Source organism: Antennarius striatus, chromosome 10 (assembly GCF_040054535.1).
Source record: "Antennarius striatus isolate MH-2024 chromosome 10, ASM4005453v1, whole genome shotgun sequence".
NCBI classification, from domain to species: Eukaryota; Metazoa; Chordata; class Actinopteri; order Lophiiformes; family Antennariidae; genus Antennarius; species Antennarius striatus.
The window spans coordinates 928575-951196 of record NC_090785.1 but is presented as its reverse complement, the minus strand read 5'-3'; the positions used below and the strand labels follow the sequence as shown (position 1 = coordinate 951196).

General features: G+C 49.9%; 1 protein-coding gene across 5 annotated transcripts; it reads left to right on the top strand.

Annotated features, from left to right (window-relative positions):
• Positions 1 to 3159: 3159 nt before the first annotated feature.
• LOC137602551 (protocadherin-1-like) lies at positions 3160 to 21688 on the top strand. Of its 5 annotated transcripts, XM_068325392.1 has the most exons (4): positions 3160 to 3779; positions 4868 to 6394; positions 12084 to 12906; positions 18259 to 21688. In XM_068325392.1, the coding sequence occupies exons 3-4, from the start codon at positions 12097 to 12099 to the stop codon at positions 20551 to 20553; spliced, it is 3105 nt and encodes a 1034-aa protein (XP_068181493.1). In that variant the 5' UTR covers positions 3160 to 3779; positions 4868 to 6394; positions 12084 to 12096; the 3' UTR covers positions 20554 to 21688. The 5 variants fall into 5 exon arrangements, with proteins under 5 accessions (XP_068181493.1, XP_068181490.1, XP_068181491.1 ...); XM_068325389.1 differs by lacking the exon at positions 4868 to 6394; XM_068325390.1 differs by lacking the exons at positions 3160 to 3779; positions 4868 to 6394 and adding an exon at positions 6701 to 6958.
• Positions 21689 to 22622: the final 934 nt, after the last annotated feature.

Genomic DNA, 22622 nt, shown 5'->3' with positions numbered 1-22622 from the left:
TTTATAATTGTAACAACTTTACTACAAACTGTCCTTTCAGACTTTTACTTGCCGTTATTTCGTTTATTTATACCAATATTTCTGCAGCTGTTTGTTCGCATATTAAAGATGTTTTTTTAGAAGAATTCCAAAAACCTGAAATTGAACCTTTTAATTTAAAAACCAAATTGTGCCTCCGGTGCTCCTGCAGAATAATTGTGAACCCGTGCAGGAAGCTGCATGCGGATGTGAAAACGCTCTGGTTCGGTGTTGCGTTCAAGTTCCTTTAAAAAGGTGAATTTCAGGCGTGTAAAAATTCAACACGTGTTGCGCTGGTGTTGGTTTGCATCCTCCCACCTGAACGAATCCTTCTTCTCCGGGGTCGTCAGCGAGGCAAACAAAACGTTTAAAAAACATCAGAATTCACTTTGGAACTTTTAACCCTCGACTAATTTAGCGAGAATGTACGAGCGCGGCGGCGGAACTGTGCTGCTGGGAAGCGGCGCTGAATATTGATAAGGATATTACAGCTGATCAGTCGGGGTCCTGGCAGGGCCGGAGGGTTAATGACTGAAAGGGATGCTGGGAAACAAAGTCGACGGCGGCGGGCTGCAGTCCTCGGCCCCAGCGGGTCTCCAGGACGACCATCGGGAAAAACAAATCCAGGGAACGGACGGGGAAGCGGCCGCCGGCTGCTATCGACGCAACCGCCGGCCGCTTCATTAGAAGAGCTGTCGGTGCCAGACGGGTGGAGTTTGTTAGCTGAAGTGGCATCATGGGTAATGGGTTGAAAAAATTTTCTTACATTTACAAATAAATTTGTCAACTTTAAATTTAGATTTTTTATATTTGTGAAACATGATAGATGTTTGATCCCAATAAAGCTCCTAAAAGCTCAAAGAGCTAATATTCAAAATGCTACGTTAGTTAGCATGGCAGCAAATTAGCTAAATTTTAAATCAATTTCATTACTCCTCTGAAATGTCAGCATAAAGTAACTAAATCATCTCCGTTAGTTATGTTTGTTGCACATTTAATGGATTATATAATAATTCAGCACAATAAATAGTCATGCTAATGCTAAACTGGTTAGCTTTAGCATGCACACTGATGCCAATCTTGTTGTTTGTACGTAAATATATTTTAGTAAAGTAAATGAGTTTACAGCAGGTCAGGAAACCAAAGAAATTATTTACCTTTAACTAGCTAATAGAGGCTAGCGTTAGCTCAGGAACCGCAGCTGCTAACATCTATAAGCTGTTTCAAAAGTTCATTTTAAAATGATTTTATGAATAGTAGGTGAAATATTTATCAGAAATATTGATGATTCCAAATCAGAAAGTGGTTCTAAACTTTGATCTTTCGACGCTAGCGTGAAACCACGATGCAGTTTAATACAGGAGATATGAAAAAAAACACGTTAGAACCGCGTCTCGTCGAGCTGTTAAGCAATTATCCGCGTGGCTATGCTTTTATTCTTTTTTCACACTCTTTTTAACACGACGGCGAAACACTCCACACACACAGGTAAACACTCGTGGACAAAAGGCATCGGAGAAACAACCATCAGCGGCTTTCATGGAGCGCCGGCGGTTTGAGCAGCGAGGCAAAGTGGACGACACAAGAGCTTTTACTTTTACACTTCACACGATAAATATCTCCATTATACGACCTGCGGGGGCGGAGCTTCCCTCTCCTTTCTGCCCCGCCTGCTTTTTTTTAAGACAATAAACGTTTTGACAAGAATAAAAATTCCAGAAGGTTTAACAGGAAAAATCAAATCAAATTGTTATTTAGAAAACTCCTGGAGGCCCTCAAACACATTTTATTGTTTGATTTAAACTTGGAAAAAGTAAAAGTGACATTATTTCAAAGTAGATCAATTAAAATAATTTTTTGTATCATTTTCCGTCAATTTTTCAGGTGATATTTTAGCATATATGCTAATTTTTTGCGTCAATTTTTTTTTAACATCTTGGTTACAAAATTACTCAATTATTTCCAGTTTAATTTAAGTCTGAATGTGTCATTTTTGATTATGATAATAAAAGTTTCAAATTTAAAAAAGTGGAAATTAAAACTCCGTATTTGAATATATCTAACTTATCCTTTTACAGACAAAAAAAAAAAAAAAGCTCATCAGTGAGATGTAAATGTTCTGCAGTGTCCGCAAAAAAAAAGTAAAATATGGAAACCATTTTTAAAAATTGCTCTATTTTTTTTTGCATCGGGCATTTGGATTAGCCGCCTAAGCTGATGCTCTGAAACTGAGGCGGCCATATGCAAAAACATAATCCATATGTTTAGTGTGTCACATCACAGTGGAATAAGCAGCTTTGGATATCAGCCTCGCGCCGCGTCACGCTGGGCTCCTCGTTCTGGCGTAAACATCGGGGTGTAGCCCGCTTTAGACTCCATTTTGTTGGACTTCTCCTTCCGTCTCCCCGCTCCAGAGTGGCGGGAAAAGCCCCGAGCTCGCGAGCCTCACTTGAAGCCTCGCTCCGGCTGCTCGTCTCGTGCCGCTTCCCGCCTGTAGGTGGCGCTCAGAGCGCGAGAGACGATCCGCTTCCCGCCTCTGTGGCAGGACGGAGCGCGTGAGAGGGAAAAAAAAAAAGGCAGAGAGACGTTTAAAGATGGAGGAGAGAGAGATGACAGGAGGGGGAGACGTGGAGAAACATTTATTTACTGAACGGATGCAGGGAGAAGAACCGGGTAGCTTCCGGTCACCGGGTGAGTCCGAAAGAACAAACAAACAACAAACAAACAAGCAGTGTCGTCGGACTCCAGCCTCCCGGAGGACGTGGGCGTTCGGAGTCATTTAAATACACTTGCTCTCAATTAGCATGACATGTTTGAGTAGCGGAGGCTGCCTCGTGACTCCCCGCCGCTCACAGTCACAGTTCGTGCCGGCGGGAAGCGCTCCTGCGCCGGCTGCCTCCGTCACGTCGACCCGCTGGAGTCGCCATGAAAGAAAAGAGACAGTAAATGTTGGGAAATCCAAGAAGTTGTCGCTCCGCCCCCCCACCCCCCCTCCGCTGTCGGTGTAGTGTATAGAGAGAGGGGGGGGAGGAGGGGAGGAGGGGGGAAGAGCTCGCTGTAGCGCGCGCGTGAGCGAGAGAGAGAGAGCGCGAGGGGAGAGGAGCGCGAGCCTGGAATCACTCCACTTTCCTCCGCGACCTCCCTCGAGCCGGACCGGACGCTCCGACAGGCGGACAGAGTTGAAGCGGCGCCCGCGTCACGGTGGAAACTACCCGGACCGCCGCCGCTGACAACCCCCGGACCTAACGGCTTCTTCTCGGGTTGATTTTTTTCTGTTTCCCCCCTCTCTTTTTTTTTTTTTTTAAATCCCCGTCCCGGTGCTCCGTCCACATCCACCCCCCCCACCCCACACACAAACCTGAGGATGCTCCCGCTGCAGTGAGTGGGGACCAGCCGCCCGGTGGTAACCCTCTTCCCGGAGTACCAGTGAGTGACACCGGTCCGGACGGGTCCGCTTCCCCCCCCTCAGCCGGCGCCGGAGAGCGGAGGACCGGTCCGGGCTGACGCGCAGCGCCGGTCACGACAGTCAAACTGGACTCAGATTGAGAGTGGATGGAGGAATAATCCCACACTGGAGTGATTAATCACAAGATTATTTTTTATTTTTGACGTGGATTGTTCATTTTGGGATTTTCTTTTTTTTTTTAATTTTAATTTTTTCTCCCGGAGAGGCTCTGCCTGGGTACCGAGGAGGAGCGGAGCCCGTAGCCGCGGCTGGAGCGCTCAGAGCGGGCAGACCGCGCGGCTCTCACCCGGTCCAGGTAAGGATCTCCGGTTCTCAGTGAAATGTTTCCTCCTCACTTCTCCTCCTTCCTGCCATCCAACCCCCCCACCCTCCTCCCCCCGTCGGGGGTGCTGCTCCGCCGGATCCGTTTTTACGCACGACGACCGGGGGACTAAATTCACTTTTTATTGGGTGAATTCATGTAGTTTGAATTAGAAAAGGCGCAGCGGACGCGGGCGGTGCTAACAGCTGCTTTTAAAACACTTGTTGGCGGAATAAACCCGTGTAAACGGAGTCTAATCTCCCGTGATGGGTTTTCTACCTATAGTACACTCAGGCGGTATCGATCCGTATCGATCCGCTCCGTCCTGAACATCAGCTCGATGCCCGTCGGTAATAAAATCCAGCCGACCCGGGTTTCCTCACCGCGTTCAAACTGAAATCATTACGGTAGAAATACAGTTTCAGGGAGAAACCGCGGCTTTCTGTAGGGTGGGGGGTGTTATGGGGGTGGGGGTGGGGTTCCATTACGGATCAGAACCCGGACCGGGAGATGCGTTCAGGAGCAGCAGGAGAAATCCGCTCGGAAAACACTCGCCCTGTGGAACACCTCGGACCTCCTGGACACCTGTAGCATCAAATCAGACGCCCCCCCCCCCCCTCTTATGTGTGAGCATCCCTTCTGGTCCTGAAACCAAAATCCCGGGGGGGGGGGGCAAACTCAATGTGGGGGGGTAGGTTGGGTGGGGGGGCAGATGAGGGAGTCATCGCCCAGGAATCCAGTTGGTCCGGTCGCTCCAGCTTCTGGTGGAGACAGAATCGACCTGCTGTACCTGCTAGAGAGAGTGTGTGTGTGTGTGTGTGTGTGTGTGTGTGTGTGTGTGTGTGTGTGTGTGTGTGTGTGTGTGTGTGTGTGTGGTGGGAGGGAGGTGGTGTTGGTGGGGGGGTCAGGTATTTACATGCAAACTGCGTCCGCCTGGCAGGAAGTGAGCCGCAGTTGGGAACGCCGTCGCCTTCAGGAGCGCCGCAGTTCCTCCGTGGGAACCGTGTGTGTGTGTGTGTGTGTATGTGTGTGTTTCTATCACTTGACCTTTGACCCCCCTCCCCCCTCCCTCTACATTTCAGCGCCTCTGATGTTTCAGTAGAGCGATCTGGAGACGCCGGGGCCGGTGTATTTCCTGGAAGAGGAACGAAGCGGTTCGGCCTCGTGAGCGGGAGGCTCTGAGGCGGCGCCGCGTCCGATGTGAAATCACACGACTACCCACAACTCCGTGGGGGTGTGAGGGGAGAGATTATTCAGGGGGGGCTCTGATGTCTCTGCGTAAAAATGGGAGATGTGAGCGCCGCTTGTTTTCCACGGCGACAGCGTAACGCCGGACGGATCAAACATTCACCATCAGATCTTCTAAATTCTAGAGAGGGTCGTGTTCACACACACACACACACACACACACACACACACACACACACACACACACACACACACACACACACACACACACACACACACACCTGGCGCATCGCCATCGTGAATTAATTGTACAACGAATAATCGGCGTTGATTTGACGCCGATCCGTTCGTTTTCTTCTCATCGCCGCCGTCACACACAAACACCTGCAGAGGCGTCACGTTTAGCCCCTCCCCTTAGAGCGACAGCCAATCACCTGACTGGATCGGGCCCAGCTTGGTGTCCTCTGGGGGGGGGGTTTATCGGCGTTTAAACGACGACGTTCTCGATGAGAACGAGGGATGAGGTTTAACGGATGGGTGGAGGTGAAGGGGTTAAATGGAGCCCCACCCCCCTCCTACTTGCGTCAATTGTCATTGGCTGTTCCGGTTCTGGGTGAGAGCGGGTCTGCAGATCCGCCCTCATCCAGAACGGGCCTGGACCGGTTGCCGTAGTAACGAAATAGGTGTCGGCGCGGAGGGACGCTGGCGTCGCATCGTGTTGCTCCGCCCCTCCGGTTCCACCTGAACGACGGCGTTCTGTTCGGTTTGGACCTGTCCTGATCCTCATCTTCATCATCTTCGTCCTCAGCTTCACGGCTGTGGGCGGGGCTTGACAGATGACATCACTGATTTTATTTGCAGTTGATAAGAACGACAGTCTGAGGCGGTTTGTCGTGAAGTCGGCCGTCGTCGCAGCCGCTCCTGCTGCTCGCACTCGGAGAACCGGGTGTCGTTCACACGACCGCTGAGGGCCCGCCGCCGCCGCCGCCACGCATTTACAGCCGGCTGCAAATGAACAGAACGCGGAGCGGCTATTTTTACCGCCGTCGAGTTCTGTTGTGAAACATTTTGTGTAATAAAATCAAGATTTTCTAGAGATCAGAGAAAAGAGCAGCAGCGTGACAACAGGAAGTGTTCCGCCGCTCGCTAACGAACCAGCGCTATAAATAAACCCCACGCAATTAAAGATCCCCACGACAACCTGATCCACATCTGATCCACATCTGATCCACATCTGATCCACATCTGATCCACATCTGATCCACATCTGAACATTTGTTTTAATTCTCGTGTTTGTGCTTTTATTTTGACGCTTTTCCCCTCAAATTAAAATGTCACGCTGTCACAGGAAGTCTCCACGTTTCACGGCGTTTCATCCTGGCCCCCACTTCATGATTTCTTCCAGATGAACAAACATGCCTGTAAGCGTGACACATGTTGAGTGGCTGTTTGATTCCGTGTCGGCGTCTCCCTCCAGCGCACGCGTGTGTCTGACGTGTGGAATAAATATGTTGCTGTGGATTTAAAGCCGCGTTCTGATCTTTACTTCGTACCAGCCTGCTGTTCATCTGCCATCCCCTCCCATAATCCCCTTCTGCTGCTGCCAGGGGATCAGCGTGTGTGTCTGTGTGTGTGTGTGTGTGGGTCATCCTGGCCTCGGGGCAAATAGAACAGGTAGAACATGACGCAACAGAAACCACTGGAAGCGGTGAGTCGGCGCTGAGTCATGTTGAGCTTCCTGTGCGACGCAGCGTTCACTTTCACCACTGTTTACCTAAGGTGTGCACTCACCTGGGCCACGCCCTCTAGTGCCGCTGGTGGAGCCGCTGAGTCCAAGATCCAGTGGGTCCTCGTCTGGATCCGGCCGATCAGGTCGGGTTGTGTTGACAAACAACAAATAAACACCTCACGCTTTTATTTTGTAAACTAGAGGTGGAAATGATGATGATGATGATGAAGGTTTTAGTCTCAGGAATCAGCTGATGGTGAGTGATGTGATGACTAATGATAGCAAGTACTAGCTATCAGCTGCTAGCTATTAGCTATTAGCTATTAGCTATGAGCTACTTGCTATTGGCTACTGGCTATCAGCTGTTAGCTATCAGCTGTTAGCTATCAGCTACTAGCTGTCAGCTACTACCTATCAGCTGCTAGCTATCAGCTACTGGCTATTAGATACTAGCTATCAGCTGCTAGCTATCGGCTACTAGCTATCAGCTGTTAGCCAAGTGTTTAGCTGTCGTTCGTTTCTGTAATTATATTAAAAAAACAATCTGATGTCGACCTGCTGAAAAAAGTTAATTTACTGATAAGAATAAACAAAAACACTTATTGTTTTTATGTTTTAAATAAAACAGAGTTATGCCAGGATCATGTGACCAGAACTGACCAATCACAGGTGGAGTCAGGAGACAGACCCTAACAGCTGGCTAGTGCATCTGAATGGGTGTGTGTGTGTGTGTGTGTGTGTGTGTGTGTGTGTGTGTGTGTGTGTGTGTGTGTGTGTGTGTGTGTATATGTCTTAATTTGAATCAAACAATGGTGCTGAATGGAGTCATTAGAGTAATCCCCCGGTGTCTACAAGGCAGGGGGGACCACACACACACACACACACACACACACACACACACCAGTAAAGCCTCTTTTGCTTTGCTTTTTGTTCTGTTGAATTCAGGCCATGTGTGAACAAACCGGACATTCAGGTTCCATGAGTTGATGCTAGAACACACAACCCTGCGCGCGCGCACACACACACACACACACACACACACACACACACACACACACTGGTTTCCCGTTTGGCTGCAGGCCACCAGCCGCTGCTGCCAGATGTCTGACGTCTGAACACGTTCTACCGGCAGCGTGATCCGACTTCCTGCCGTGATTGATTCGAGTCAAAGGTTCCTGAAGCTAGCTGCTGGTTAGCACGTTAGCACGTTAGCGCCAGGTGAAGCTGAGGAAACACCTGGGAGTCTGTTAGAAGTTGAACCTGATGAGGTGGTTCCGTTTATCTGCCTGTCGACATGACGCGATAGCATCTTTTATTTAAAGTGCTGCTGCCGCCGCCTGGGATGACATCATATTAATATCTGTCTCTGATTGGACGACATTTCACTTTACCGGATGAATGAAGCCTTAAACTTTCTGTTTTAATGTTCAAACCGTGGCTTCTTTTAACACACTTTACTTCTTATCTCCACTTCCTTGTTGTGATGAAATCCTTGTGACCAAGCTGGGGGGGCGGGGCTTGTTTCAAGTGGCCAGTGGGCTGTTTGTTATGGAGATGAGGAGGGACATGCAGCGCTGCTGATGCTCAGTTCAGCATTAGGAACTGGGACGTTTCACAGCTCTTCCTGGGACGGTTAAAGTTTAACCCGCCGGTCACACGGGTCGGTCCCTGCACACGGGTTGGTCCACGCCGCACTGGTCGGTCCACACCACACGGGTCGGTCCACGCCACACGACCCCAGCTGAGTGTGTGTGGTTTGATTTTCGATTCAAAAGCAGGTTGGTTGTAATAATTCCTTTTTTTTCCCCACATTTATCGATAACCCAGTTCTTGTGTAATCTGCTGTGTGTGAACTTGTTTTTGTGACGTTGTGGGGACCAAGGGTTCTGTCCGGGTCGTACTGGCGGGGTATTGGCGCTCATGGAGGACCTGATCAGATTGTAATCTATTACTCACCTGCTGTGTCGACGTTGTGTCGGTAATCGTCTGCGCTCGCGGGTTGTCAGTCAGTCCAGGAACCGGTTCCACCCCACAGGTAAACAATCACACCTGTAGGACCCCCCCGAGCCAGTTGCTCAGCTACGTCGTTATTTTGAAAGTCACCCCCGGTGGGATTAATGAAACCGCTATGAAACGAATGTTTATCCACATCTGTGTGGAACGCTACACATGTGGGCCACAGCGACACACATGGGTGTTGTGACATCACAGGCGTGGTGTATTGTGGATCAGCGTCCGACGGCAGGTGGTTTGTTGTGTCGTAAACAGGAGAACGAGTGTGATGCAGGTGGGGGGTGGGGGGGGCGTTGAATATCAATAGTGAACACACTCGGGGGAGGAAACACGACCATTGAGCTGCTTTGTGATGTATAGACTGTCTGGACACGCCCCCACCCACCCCCCAAGAGAGTCTTTGTCTCTCACTCATTCCAGGAGTCAGAGACGGCCTGGCTGCTCACATATGGAAATGTCCTGATGTGTGTTTGTGGTGTAGGACACACACACACACACAGACACACATACACACACACAGGCTGTGGGAACGGACCATCTCCGGATCACCCGGACCGTCCCACAGGAGACCACAAACATGCTAACACGCTACTTCTCACGACCCAAGAGCTTTTTCAGGACACTCTGGTTCCACGCGCGGCGTCGGCGTTCCAGAGCTGGTTTGGTTCGACTTGTCGTTACACAAGCATTCTTTTTTGACAAAGATCCAAGTTTTACAGAAAATAAGTGGATCTTAATTTTTTTTTTTTTTGGGCAATGATTTTGTTCAACATTTCCAGTTTTAGACAGATTTTATGTTCAGCGTTTTGAGAGATGCTGCTAAATGAAGAGAAGCATGTTTTTATTTTTGTCTAACAGAAAATAGCAAGAAATAATTACTCATATTGACATTAAACAGCTGATGCTCGTTCCAGTTAAAATCAGGATTGCTTTTCCTCCAGTGTCAAAATCCATCAAAACAGATTCAGAGGGTCGGACCAATTAGAAGCAACGGGCTAAGCTAGCAACTGTTAGCCGTCCGCTAGGAGAGAATATCAAACAGAAATGTAGTAAAAACTTCAGGATACACAAATATCTGATCCTTTTAGATTCACGTCTTACGACTGTGTGGCTAATCTACGTTAGCTCAGTGTCTGTTAGCATGGCAGGCTAACACCACCAGGCAGGTGGAGCTAAGCTAGCGTTAGCGCTGGCTATTCGGAGGTTGTGTTCTTGTTTCTGCCCCAGCTGGTCGGGTTCAGCAGACTGGACGTCAGCCAGTAAACACTCCGCTTCCAGCTCCGTTTCCACGGTAACCTGCAAAATGCCGCGGGGTCAGAGGTCATGGTTTGGGGTATTTGGCAGCCCTGGAAAAAAATGTGGCAAAGCAGGCACATTATACTGTAACACACACACACACATACATACACACACACGTAGAGGTATTCACAGGCGCATTCACACTTGCACCCCCCCCCATACACACACACACTCATTCTCATTCATATAGGGGGGGTAATTAGCTGTGTGTCACAGCTGGGAGCAGCGGCAACGATGTCAAACATTTGCTGCTTTCTGACTCAGTTGTTGGGAACCAGTAAAACTGGTGTCACCCCCCACACACAGATACACCCACACACTCCCCCCTCCAGCCTCAACAGATGGACAGCTCAGTTAACCAAAAGCCACAAATGTGGGTGTTTTAAACGGGTCAGCTGATCGTTCCAGTTCAGTTCTTCCAGTGTGAAAACCAGCTGGGGGGGAGCGGAGGGGGTGTTCAGGGGTCAGAGGTCCTGTGATGCCTTTATGTGGCTCAGGCCGTTAATCCACTTCCTGTGACTGAATGAATGTGAACTCAGCCAGCCTGACGACTCAGGACATAGACGCGTCCACACTCCCACACAACAAATCAGTGGTGCTCAGTTTGCTATGGAGGATGAGTGTGTGTGTGTGTGTGTGTGTGTGTGTGTGTGTGTGTGTGTGTGTGTGTTCAAATCAAGGACGTCAGGACTAAAGAACCTCTTCAGATTAACCCTCGGTGACCCGCAGCTGAGCAATGAAATAACAGTCTGTGTCTGAGATGAATGACTTCCAAGAAAAGAATAATAGAGAGCGAGAGAAGAAAGAGGCAAGAGGTGGAGGGGAGGAAGACGAGTGGCTCGGTCGTCGCGTTGTGAGCGCAGACGTCCGTCTGGAGTCGGCCGTCATCGCCGCAGCTCCTCATCCCGTTAAAGCCGAAGAATGTAGTCGAGGATTCAGGCATCAGTGCCTCACGCTAACGCCAAACGTTAGCTCCAGGCTAAAGCCGTCATCTACCGTCGTCTGCTGGGATGTACAACCTGTGTGGGCTCGTCCTGTTCTGTGGGGGGGGACTGGTTCTCCTGCCGACGGTTAGCTTCCCAGGCGCTGGATGCTGTCGGGTTCAAACATCTTGAAAATCCAGATCTCTGTAGCGCCTCAGCATCAGCCGGATAAATCAGAGCCGGTTTACTCGCCACCGAGCCCCCGGTAGTGAATCACACATAAATATTAAGTTTGCGTCATTTTAATACACTTTACGTCTATGTCCGCAGCAACCCCTGTGACCCCCAATGAGGAAGAATGAGACAGCGACATTTTTTCATTTACTGTATTAAAAGATTTTTTAATTCAGCTTGAAATAGATTCATATCAAGCAAATATTATTTAAATGCATTTATTAAAAAAGTTCAGTAGAGAACCAGGAATGTTTATCTACAGTTCAGTCTGGTGACAAGTTAATTCAACTTACATCGTTTTTCAACTTGCATCGTTTTTCAACATTGGTCAGTTTTGAACTTGCGTCATCTTTCAGTTAACTTCGTTTTTCAGCTTACAGTGCCTTTCAATTTACATCGTTTTTCAACTTACATTGTATTTCAACTTATGTTGTTTTTCAACTTACATCGTTTTTCAACTTATATTGTTTTTTAATTTACATTGTTTTTCTACTTAATTTGTGTCTCCTAGAACTAGTTAATGACGTAAACCAAGGTTTACCCAGAAATGCTCTGGGTGTAAGTGGGGATTTTCAAGTTAAAAACACTAAATTACGCTGAGTTAGCGTCCCGGAACAACTCCTGTAAACGTGGCGTAAATCAGGATCAGCAGTCGTCCTGCAGTCCCGCTCGATTTGTCTTCCTGTTAGCGGCAGGAAGTCATCGCTCTGAAGTCGGTGGCGAGTGCCGATTTGACACCTCATCGCCCTCGGGTCCCACCCGTAACCGTGGGCGACAGGTTTATTCGCCCGGAGAGACCGATCCGACTGTCTGACATGAATCTGAGACGGGCGCGGCCCTTCGGACCCACTTCCTGTCACTTGAGCATTTGAGTGATGGCGTTATCGCTAACGGCTATTCTGTTCTTCCCAGAGTGGGCGGAGACATGGCGGCGCCGAGGCTGGAGGTCCTGCTGCTCCTGGCGGTCGTCCTGGTGGTCGCCTGCGGCGCCACGCCCTCTGACATCCTGTACCGGGTCCAAGAGGAGCAGCCGCCCAACACGCTGATTGGCAGCCTGGCGGCAGACCGGGGGCTGCCCGACTCGGGTCACCTCTACAAGCTGGAGGTGGGCTCGCCCTACCTGAGGGTGGACGGCAAGACGGGCGACATCTACACCACGGAGATCCCCATCGACCGCGAGACGCTGAGGGACTGCCGCAACCTGTTCGAAGGCGACAAGTGCTTCCTGGAATTCGAGGTGTCCATCACCGACATGGTGAAGGGTATCGGGTCGGGCCCCCGACTGATTGAGGGCCGCATCGAGGTGCTGGACATGAACGACAACACGCCGCAGTTCTCCTCGCCCATCCTCACCCTGTCCATCCCGGAGAACACCCACATCGGCGCCCTCTTCTCCATCCCCATGGCGACCGACAGGGACTCCGGCACCAACGGCGTAGCCGAGTACTCGCTGAGCACCGGGCCAGACGCTGACCAGCTCTTCAGCCTGCAGGTGGCGGTGGACTCGGATGAGAAGCTGCCGCAGCTGGTCGTCATGGGTAACCTGGACCGCGAGAAGAAGGACTCGTACGACCTGAACATCCGGGTGGTGGACGGCGGGAAGCCGGCGCGGGCGAGCAGCGCCCTGCTGCGCGTCACCGTCACCGACCAGAACGACAACGCCCCCAAGTTCGAGAGGAGTCACTACGAGGCGGAGCTGCCCGAGAACAGCCCCCAGGGGCACTCGGTGCTGCAGGTCAGTGAACGCGTCACCCCACCCCGATGGCCAATCAGGGGCCTCCATCCATCAGATCACACCTGCTTCCTGACAGATTATCTGATGTTTCATTTATTTTATTGTCTATGGTGCGCTGGCACCGCGTCCAGAGTGTCTCCAGTCCGCTGGGATCAACTCTAGCAACCCTCGTGACCCACAAACGCAAATATCTCATTGATTGATTGATTGATTGATTTAAAGTCATAAACGTAAACAATGAAACCTGCTTCCTGACACATTATATGATATTTTATTGTCCGCGAAGCGCTGGCGCCACATCCAGAGTGTTTCCCATGACCCACGAACGAGGAAAAGCAGAATATTTGATTGATTGATTGACTTAGAGCCATAAACATCCCCACATTAAAACATCTGAACCGTCATGACAGGATGTTACCCTGGCAACCGTGGTCAGATCAGGCTCCGCCCACCGTCCCACGCTAAGTGGCGGTTTTTGTAAAGACTCCATCCCGGTGAACAGTCAGCAGTGGATCAATACGTGTCGGTCGCTGCTGTTCCGTCGCCGTATGGGATGTTTTTAACGATCGGATGTCGATGTGAACCCGACGCGAAGCCTTTCAACCGATCAGCCGACGCCTCCCCCCCTCCCCCGCTTCACACCGCGTTTCCTTTCCAGATCGCCGCGTCGGATGATTGGAGGGAAGCGAAGCGATGAAGCGAGACTTCAAGTAAATTATAAAGTCATCAAAGCGACGGACGCAGGAAGTGTTTCTGAAGAGTCTGTTATCAGCATGGCCCCCCAGGCCAGCAAATAAACAGCCTTAAAGGTAAAAGCCTACAATACCCAGCGTGCACTGCGGCACAAAGGATGCTTGTTTGTGGATGTGAGCGCAGAAACAGTACAACCGCCGGCTGGCATCCCACGGAGCTGGAGCTTTTGCGCCATGGCGACCAGGCGATGTCAGCTAGCAAATGCTAGCATTGTAGAAGCTAGAAAAGTCAGACCTAACCTCAACACGGGGTAACAGGAAGTTGTAAAGGGTGCGAAAGCAACCTGGCAACCCCGCCTCTTCCTCCTCCTCGTCTCCCGTGGTGACCGGACGCCCGGTGAGCCAAAATCAACTTAATCTGCGTCAGTCATGAGATAATCTGCGTGGTTTATCGCTATTATTGCTGCTCTTCGCGTTTCAGAGCCGCCGCGGCGCTCACGTGTGTGTCCGCTCGCTAACGGTTAGCGTACTTCAGAATCGAGCCGTGTGATGTCAGACGGACTTCCTTCCTCCCCGGCAGCCGTCAGTCTGAGTCTCTGAAGACGTCTTTAAGGCTCCGTATTAATGTTTAAATATTAGAACATCAAATATTCACGAGTTCGTTCCTGATCGGGGAAATAATGAGTCGACAAAAATATCTGGACTCCAGCGCCGCTGACGCTCCGTCAGGAGGCACCAGTGTTTGAGCAGGAGGCTGCTCTTCCTGTGTGGGCGGAGTCAAGGGCGTAATTCACGATCAAAGCGGTTAGCTTAGCATTAAACAGGAACATGTGGACATTTCTGGTCACATGATCCGCAACCATCAGATGTGTCGCCACGGAGACGGAGGAATCGGCAGTGATGTCACGCCTCTCTAATCGGATAAGGAGCAGCACGTCCTCACTGATTGGGTCGTGAAGTCTGTGGCCCCGCCCCTCTGTCAGCTGATCTAGACACATTTCCTGAGTTTGTTGTCTTCAGGCTAACAAAAAAGTCCAACAGGAAGTCAATCAGCTGGCTGCTTAACTTTTCAATGACGTCTCTTTGATTGATTGATTGATTGATTGGTTCCCAGTCTTGAACATGAGGGATTATAACCCAAACTCGAGCTTTGGCGCATTAAAGTTTGTTTCATCTTCTGATTATCTGATGAAAACATTTTTTGAAGCTAAAAGTGTTCAAATAACATTTGATTTTCTCTCCTGATTAATACGTCTTCAAAAGTTTCTGTGACAAGCAGATAATTAATCATTTCTAAATGACACGAGCCACAATTTAACCGTTTTAGCCCACAATAAACCCGCCGACGCTTCAGCGGTGATGGATTAGCGCTCGCTAGCAGGAGCCCAACTCCTCCGAGGAAGTTCGCCGCTAATGGAGCCTTAATTTGAAAAACGGAGTTAAGCGACTCCGGCCTGAAACCAGCTGGTTAATGGTTAACGGAGACAAACAGCGCCGGTGTTTGCTGTCCGCCGTCTGGCGTCATCGCCGCTGCACTTTGCTCCCAAAGCGCCGCCGTTCAATACGCAATTCTCAGAATCCGTCAATGATTGACTGGCGTTGGGCTGAAATCCACCCGCAGGAAAGAAAATCAATCGGCGGCACCAATCACAATCTCACTTTCATGTTTTCTTAACCTCGACCCCCCCGACATGGATCAGTGGGTTCCACGGGTTCATACCGGCGACGCGCCGTCACGCTCCGCGAACAGGAAGTCACATTTTATTTGTGCGGCGCGAGGAAGTTCCTCAGAGAGTCCGTTGTCAGCGGTAACCTTTCAGACAGATCCGCCTGAACATTCAATTAAACGCTGCAGTTTTTTTTTTTTTATGAAGTGTAAATATTCTTGAAGTCGGTGTTTCTTAAAGGGACAGTACATTCAATCTCAACTCACCACTGATAAAACGTCAAGAAATATAAACATCACTGCAAAAACAACAAAAGTTTTCAGTCTTTTCTTTCAGTTTTCAGAAACTTTTAAATCTTTTCAAAGATAATTCATAACATTAGCATCTAAGCTAAAGCATTAGCATGCATTCCAACTCTGCAAAGTGAGAATGAATGAATGAAATGCTAGCTAAGCTACCAGGTTGCTAGCTGTGTCTTCATATCTACAGATATGGGATTTGATGAACAATTATCTGCTCGTATGGCGGAGTTGTAATACATGTTAATGCTTTAGCTTAGATGCTACCATGACGGTAGCATCTATATCATGACGGTAGCATCTAAGCATTCGATGCATCTAAGCATATGGCAGGATAGCATTCCAATGCTACCGTTATGATAGCATTTAAGCTAAAGCATTAGCATGTATTCCAACTCTGCCATGCGAGCAGATAATTGTTTAACACTTTCCATATCTGTTGATATACAGACAAAGCTAGCAACCTGTTAGCTTAGCTGGCATTTCCTTCATTCGTTCGTTCATTATCTTCTTCTTACGGGGGTTTCTGGAGTCAATCCCAGCCGACTTACGGGGCAGAAGGCGGGGAAACGCTCCGGTCATGTCGCCAGCGCATCGGGGAACCACATGAAATACGAACGACCACGCAAACACTCACACCTACCGACCAATCCACTTAAACTGCATTGTTTTTTTGGAGTAGGGAATGGATACGGGACTCAAACCCAGAACCTTCTTACTGTGAGACGACAGCGCTACACCCTGTGCCGCCGCACCGCCCTAGCTAACAATCGTTCCCTTTAAAAACATGTGAATTTACAGTTGTACGTGATACGTTCTGACTGCTCAGCCAATTAATATCTGAGGAGTTTTCTGTGTTTTAATAAGAAACCGTCGTTTCTGGATGTTTGGAGTTTTTTTGTTCAAGCACATTTTAGATTCAGCTTCGCTTTAAAGGAACATTGGACTTAACATTTAAAAAAAAAAAAAAGCTAATTACGCGACTGTGAGCCCCAGATGAAGCCTGGAAACCGCTGAGCCAGCAGCACCTGGGACATTTAAATCAGCTGCTCCATTTTAAAACAACAGCACAACCCACATTCCTTTGCAGCGGCGGCGATCGACGAGTGCAATTAAAAGGCATTGGATGTGTAGCTAGCAAGACGATAGTCTGCTGACTCAGCTCCCTGCTAATCGTCTGATTACCTCTGTTTGCGTGGCGTTTTGGGCAGACGAATCCGACGCCGGTCGCTTCTTACGGGATCCGAGGAGTCAAAGCAGCTCCGATAACGAGGAGACGATAAATGTGTCCATTCTCCTCCTCCTCCTCACTCGTACGTGATTGGACGCCAAGAAGTGTTTGGGAATCTAAAGGAATCTCAAACATTTCTTTACTGTTTGATTCAAATATTCCACTCGATTGTGAAGCTCAGACTCCAACAAACATAAATGGTTTTGCTTTCAGACAATCTCCAAACACATTCCTGTCAAACAATCGTGGCTCCGCCTTAAGCTCCGCCTTTAGTGCCTCACTTTTAAATCAAAACATTGGCACCAGATCGGATTTGTTCCCTTTACCCAGAATCCCTCTGAACGTCACAACCACTCCGTAAGTCCTCTCTGCCGTGTGATTTTTGTACGGCGTGTTGGCTTTTACAAGTAAAGGTGTGATGTAAGACACGAACACGTCCACTTCCTCGTCCTGTTTTGGTGTGAAACAGGAGGATGAAGCCCCTGGACTTCCGTTTGAACTGTAGCAGTGTTCTCATTGTGTTCTTGCGTCTTTGACACACATTTTTTGACAGGGACGCACAATCATCAGACAGTGTGTGTCCCTGGGACGCGAGCTTTAAACGCACTTTTATTCAACAAAAATATTCAATTTTTCCTTTTCTCCACTTAAATTTCGAACCCAGAAATCACCATTATGTTTGGATCTCGCGGAAGTTTTTGGTCACGAGACTCACCTGCGTGATTCTGCCTTTTTAAAATCGACCAAACGGCAACACAACGTCTACTGGTTTTAACGCTGCAGTGAGAGAGGAGTTAGACCCTCCAGAGCAACAAGAATAGTCCTGCTGGGTTTGTCTGTCTGTTAAAACGCTTTGAGATGTCTGCTGACGGGATTCAGCGCTACACAAATAAAGGTTGATTGATTGATTATCATGCCTCCGAAAATGATGCAAAAGTTGGAGAAAAAGCGAGTGACAATGAGTGTTTTCTAGCATAAAAAACAAAAAGTTAATGCAGAAAATAAGACAGATATTACTACAGATATTACTACAGATATTACTAAATGTGTGTGAAGGTTCTTGGTTCAGTGTCCACAGGAGAAAATATGAATTAAAGGAAAAGAAAACTTGAGTGAAAAGCAAAAGTGAAAAAAAAAATCTGTATTACATCTTTATTTCTAAAACTGTTTTTTTTAAATGACTACCAGCTTTAACATTTTGATAAAACTGATATATAATTTTACTTTTTTTCGTTTTACTTAAGCAGTTATGATGTTATCAATACAATCATTTAAGTTAACATTTGTTTAGTTTTTATATTGTACTACTGGTTAAACTCAATCCTTGCGTACACTTCTACCGTATATTCTGTTACTTTTGGGATGCACACATTTTTCTTGAAGCGCATCCCAGGGATGCACTACTTTCTGGAGCTAAAGTTAACTCTAGTGTCTCCGTTTGACCGTTGTTCTCATCCTTGCAGGTCCGCGCCAATGACGCCGACACCGGAACCAACGGAGAGATTGACTACATCCTCCACCAGGCGTCGGAGACGGTCCAGCGACTGCTGCGCATCGACCGCTCCACGGGCATCATCTACGTCAAGGGTCTGGTGGACCGCGAGGAGGAGAGCATCCTCAAGTTCTCCGTGGTCGCCAAAGACCGCGGACCCAACTCCAAGACCTCCAAGGTGGTGGTGACCATAAAGGTCCGGGACCAGAACGACAACGCGCCCGCCATCGAGATCCGCGGCATCGGCTTGGTGACGCATCATGAGGGCGTGGCCAACATCTCTGAGGACATGCCCATCAGCACAGCGGTGGCGCTGGTGCAGGTGTCGGATCGGGACGAGGGCGAGAACGCCGTGGTGACCTGCGTGGTCGCCGGTGACGTCCCGTTTCAGCTCCGGCCCGCCAGCGAGTCGTCCAATGATCGGAAGAGGAAGTACTTCCTGCAGACGACAACCCTGCTGGATTACGAGCGCGTCAAGTACTACAGGATTGAAATCGTGGCGGTGGATTCTGGGAACCCCGCCCTTTCCAGCACAAACTCCCTGAAGGTCCAGGTGACGGACGTCAATGACAATACGCCCATTTTCTCACCGGCGTTGCTGGAGGTTGACTTCGCCGAGGGCAACCAGCCGGGCGACCGGGTGCTGGACGTCGTGGCGACAGACGCCGACAGCGGCAGCAACGCGGAGCTAGCTTACAGCATCATCGAATCCACCGCCACCAGGCTGTTTGAAATCAACGCCAACACCGGGGAGGTCCGCGTGAAGAACCTCCTGGACCGGGAGGAGACGGAGCGGTACGAGTTCCGCGTGGCGGCGGCGGACAAAGGCCTTCCGAGCAAAACGGGAACGGCGACGGTGGTGGTGAACGTCCTGGACCGCAACGATAATGACCCCAAGTTCATGCTGAGCGGCTACAGCTTCTCCGTCATCGAGAACATGCCTCCGCTCAACCCTGTCGGCGTGGTAACCGTCACCGATAACGACAAAGGAGAGAACGCCCGAGTGCGGCTGTTTGTGGAACCCGACAACGGGAAGTTCCTCATCCAGAACGGGACGGGGACCATCCTGTCCAGCATCTCCTTCGACCGCGAGAAGGAGAGCACCTACACCTTCCGCCTGAAGGCGGTGGACGCCGGCGACCCGCCCAGATCCTCCTACGTGGGCGTGACCATCAACGTCCTGGACGAGAACGACAACGCCCCTTACGTCACCAAACCGGCCAACTCCTCCTACACGTACCTGTCGCCCGGAACGCCACTGGACACCCGGGTGGAGGTGGTGGAAGCCGAGGACATGGACTCGGGCCCCAACGCCGAGCTGGTGTACGCCATCGAGGGCGGGAACCCGTACGGGTTGTTCCACATCTCGCCCGGCAGCGGCGAGATCACGCTGGCACGGGAGTTCACGGGCAAACACAACGGGCTGCACCGCCTGGTGGTGCGGGTGAAGGATCGGGGCAAACCCCCCCGCCACACCACCGCCCTGGTGCACGTGTTCGTCAACGACACCAAGTCCAACGTGTCGCTGATCGAGGTGCTGGTGGGGCACAGCCTCTACACCCCCCTGGACCGCGACATCGCCGGCGACCCCAACTACGCGCTGGCGCAGCGCAGCAACATCCTGTACGGCAGCCTGGCCGGCATTGCGGGGGTGATCCTGGTGATCGTCGCCGTGATGGTGATCAGGCACCGCCTCCAGAAGGACACCAAGAGCGGCTACCAGGCGGGGAAGAAGGAGAGTAAAGACCTGTACGCCCCCAAACAGGGCCCCAAAAACGGGAAGGGGAAGAAAGTCAAGAAGGGGAAGGCCCCCAAACCGAGCAAACCGCTGGAGGAGGACGAGGAGGCCGGCCTCCAGAAGGGCCTCAAGTTCAACCTGATCAACGACAACGTCAACGACAGCCCCAGAATCCACCTGCCCCTCAACTACCCCCCGGGGAGCCCCGACCTGGGGCGCCACTACCGCTCCAACTCCCCCCTGCCCTCCATCCAGCTGCAGCCCCAGTCGCCCTCCGCCTCCAAGAAGCACCAGGCCGTCCAGGACCTCCCCGCCGCCAACACCTTCGTGGGGACGGGCGACAACAACTCCACCGGCTCCGACCAGTACTCGGATTACAGCTACAAGGCCAACCCCCCCAAATACAGCAAACAGGTAGGAGACTACGCTCACGCCGCCGCGGCGGGGTACCCCCACGTCGCTGCGGGGTACCCCCACGTTGCCGCGGGGTACCACCGGGACATACGCTGGACTGACCGGGTGTGGTAGTCCCGTTGGGACCGGATCCCAAGCTGCACTGACCCCCCTCCCCCACACACACACATATAGCACCCACCCCTCCCCCACACCATCAACTTTTGATTTCAGTTGATTTTTACCTTTTTTGTTGTTGTTCTGTTCATTTTTTTGGGACGGCATCACATTCATGAAGGATCAAAGAAGGATAGACCAAATATGGGCGTAACCGATGAACCCCAAAAAACTCTGTTTGTGTTGTTGTTGTTGTTTCCTATCATTTTAAAATGTTTATTCCTGACAGTATTTAATTAATCCTGGATGTTAGTTTCGAGAACAAAGCGATGAATCGGTTCCCGTATGGGTCTATCCTTTTCTTTCTTGTACGTCTTTTGTTTTATTTTAACGTTTTAACGTCGGCTCACATGAAGGTTATGAGTTGTTTTTTTATGATTGTGAATCTTTGTGCGACGGTTTAAAGGTGAAGGTTCCTCATCAGGTGTGAACGCTTCGTTAGTGGCGGAGATTTACGGTCGAATTCCCGCGTTTGTTTGGGAACCAGTTTGTTTCTCGGCTTCTTTTATTTGTTTTTTTGGGCTGAGCTGCTCCAGTTCCGACCAATTTAAGGTAATTTCAGAGCGGAGGAGGAAGAGGAGGAAGAGGAGGGTGTTGTAGATGAAGGAGAAGCTTCACTCAGACGGTCACCATGAAATACCACTTTTAATTTTGCTGTCGTTCCCGATTGCTGGCGTCCAGAAAATCGATTGTTTGCACAGATTAACGGCAGGTAATCCTCCAGACGCCGGCTATGCCTTCTTTTACCCAGAGTGCCTTGCTGTTGTTGTTGTTTTTTTTTTGTATTTAATGTACATAAAGGCGTCGTTAACCGGTGGCGATCGGTTGACGACGATGATGAAATCGTCACGCGCACTGAATCCTGGGAGACAATCGCTTTGATGTCAGACACCAAAGACTCGCAAGTCATCGCCGTCACACGTGTTAGCGGCACGCTAACGCTCCGTGTTAGCACACTTCACGGCCTCCATTACACGCCTGCTTCATCATGAACTCTGTATCGTGTTGTTGTTTGTTTTTGTTGTGTTTGTGTTTTTGTTTGTTTTTTTCACATCTAGCAGCAGATTTTATTCCAATAAACAAGTTGCTTAAATGTCAAGTCGACCTCTGTGCATTCACTGTGGGCGGGGCTACAGACAGGAAGTGGGAGCTGCGGAGGTGGGGGGTATTCCATTGTCATTCCCATCCTTCATATGATCGTCATTCACTCAAACTTTATCGACAAACTGCGCCGCAGTGAGTTAAAGGTGGAAGGGTTGGTTTGGTGGAACCGTTACGGCGCCGTTTCCCAGCATTCCCTGCATTCCAGAACCTGCATGAACGACAGCGACGCTAACTGATGAACAGATAGACGCAGACAGACGAGTGGATCTAATCTCCACGATGTTCAAAACAGAACTTTATTGAAAAAACAGCCCCGGAGGTCGACCAGCTTTGATGTCGAAATTATATTTAACGTTTCACTTAAATTTCAGTGCAGATAATTAGCATAGATGCTAAGTTAGGCTAAGCTAACTCAATAATCACATTTTTGTGGTTTAATAAAATAAAAGCTGGTTCGCGCAGGAGTAAAGGAAACGCTCTAGGCCGACGCCCACCTGCTGTCATGTGACCCGCTGAGCAAACAGGACAGAGATCACCACAACAGCAAGCAGGTGCTGGACCACGGGGGTCAAAGGTCAAACATCACTCGGAGCTGCTCATTAGCAGTCAAGAGAGAGAGGAGATGAGAGGTCAATGATGTCACACCTATGACTCCGCCCCCATTCGCGCTCCGCATTAACAGTCCGACGGCATCCCTTCCTGCTTTTACGCTGACGGGCTGAGCTGTCGCTATGGTAACACGGTGACCCGAGTCTGTGTGTGTGTGTGTGTGCTGACTCACAGTACCGACCCCCCCACTCCTCCTTTCACCCCCCATCCTCTCCAACACAATCCCCCTTTCTATGGAGAGCTCTGGCCTTTGAGCAGAGATGAAAAGTGTGTGTGTGTGTGTGTGTGTGTGTGTGTGTGTGTGTGTGTGTGTG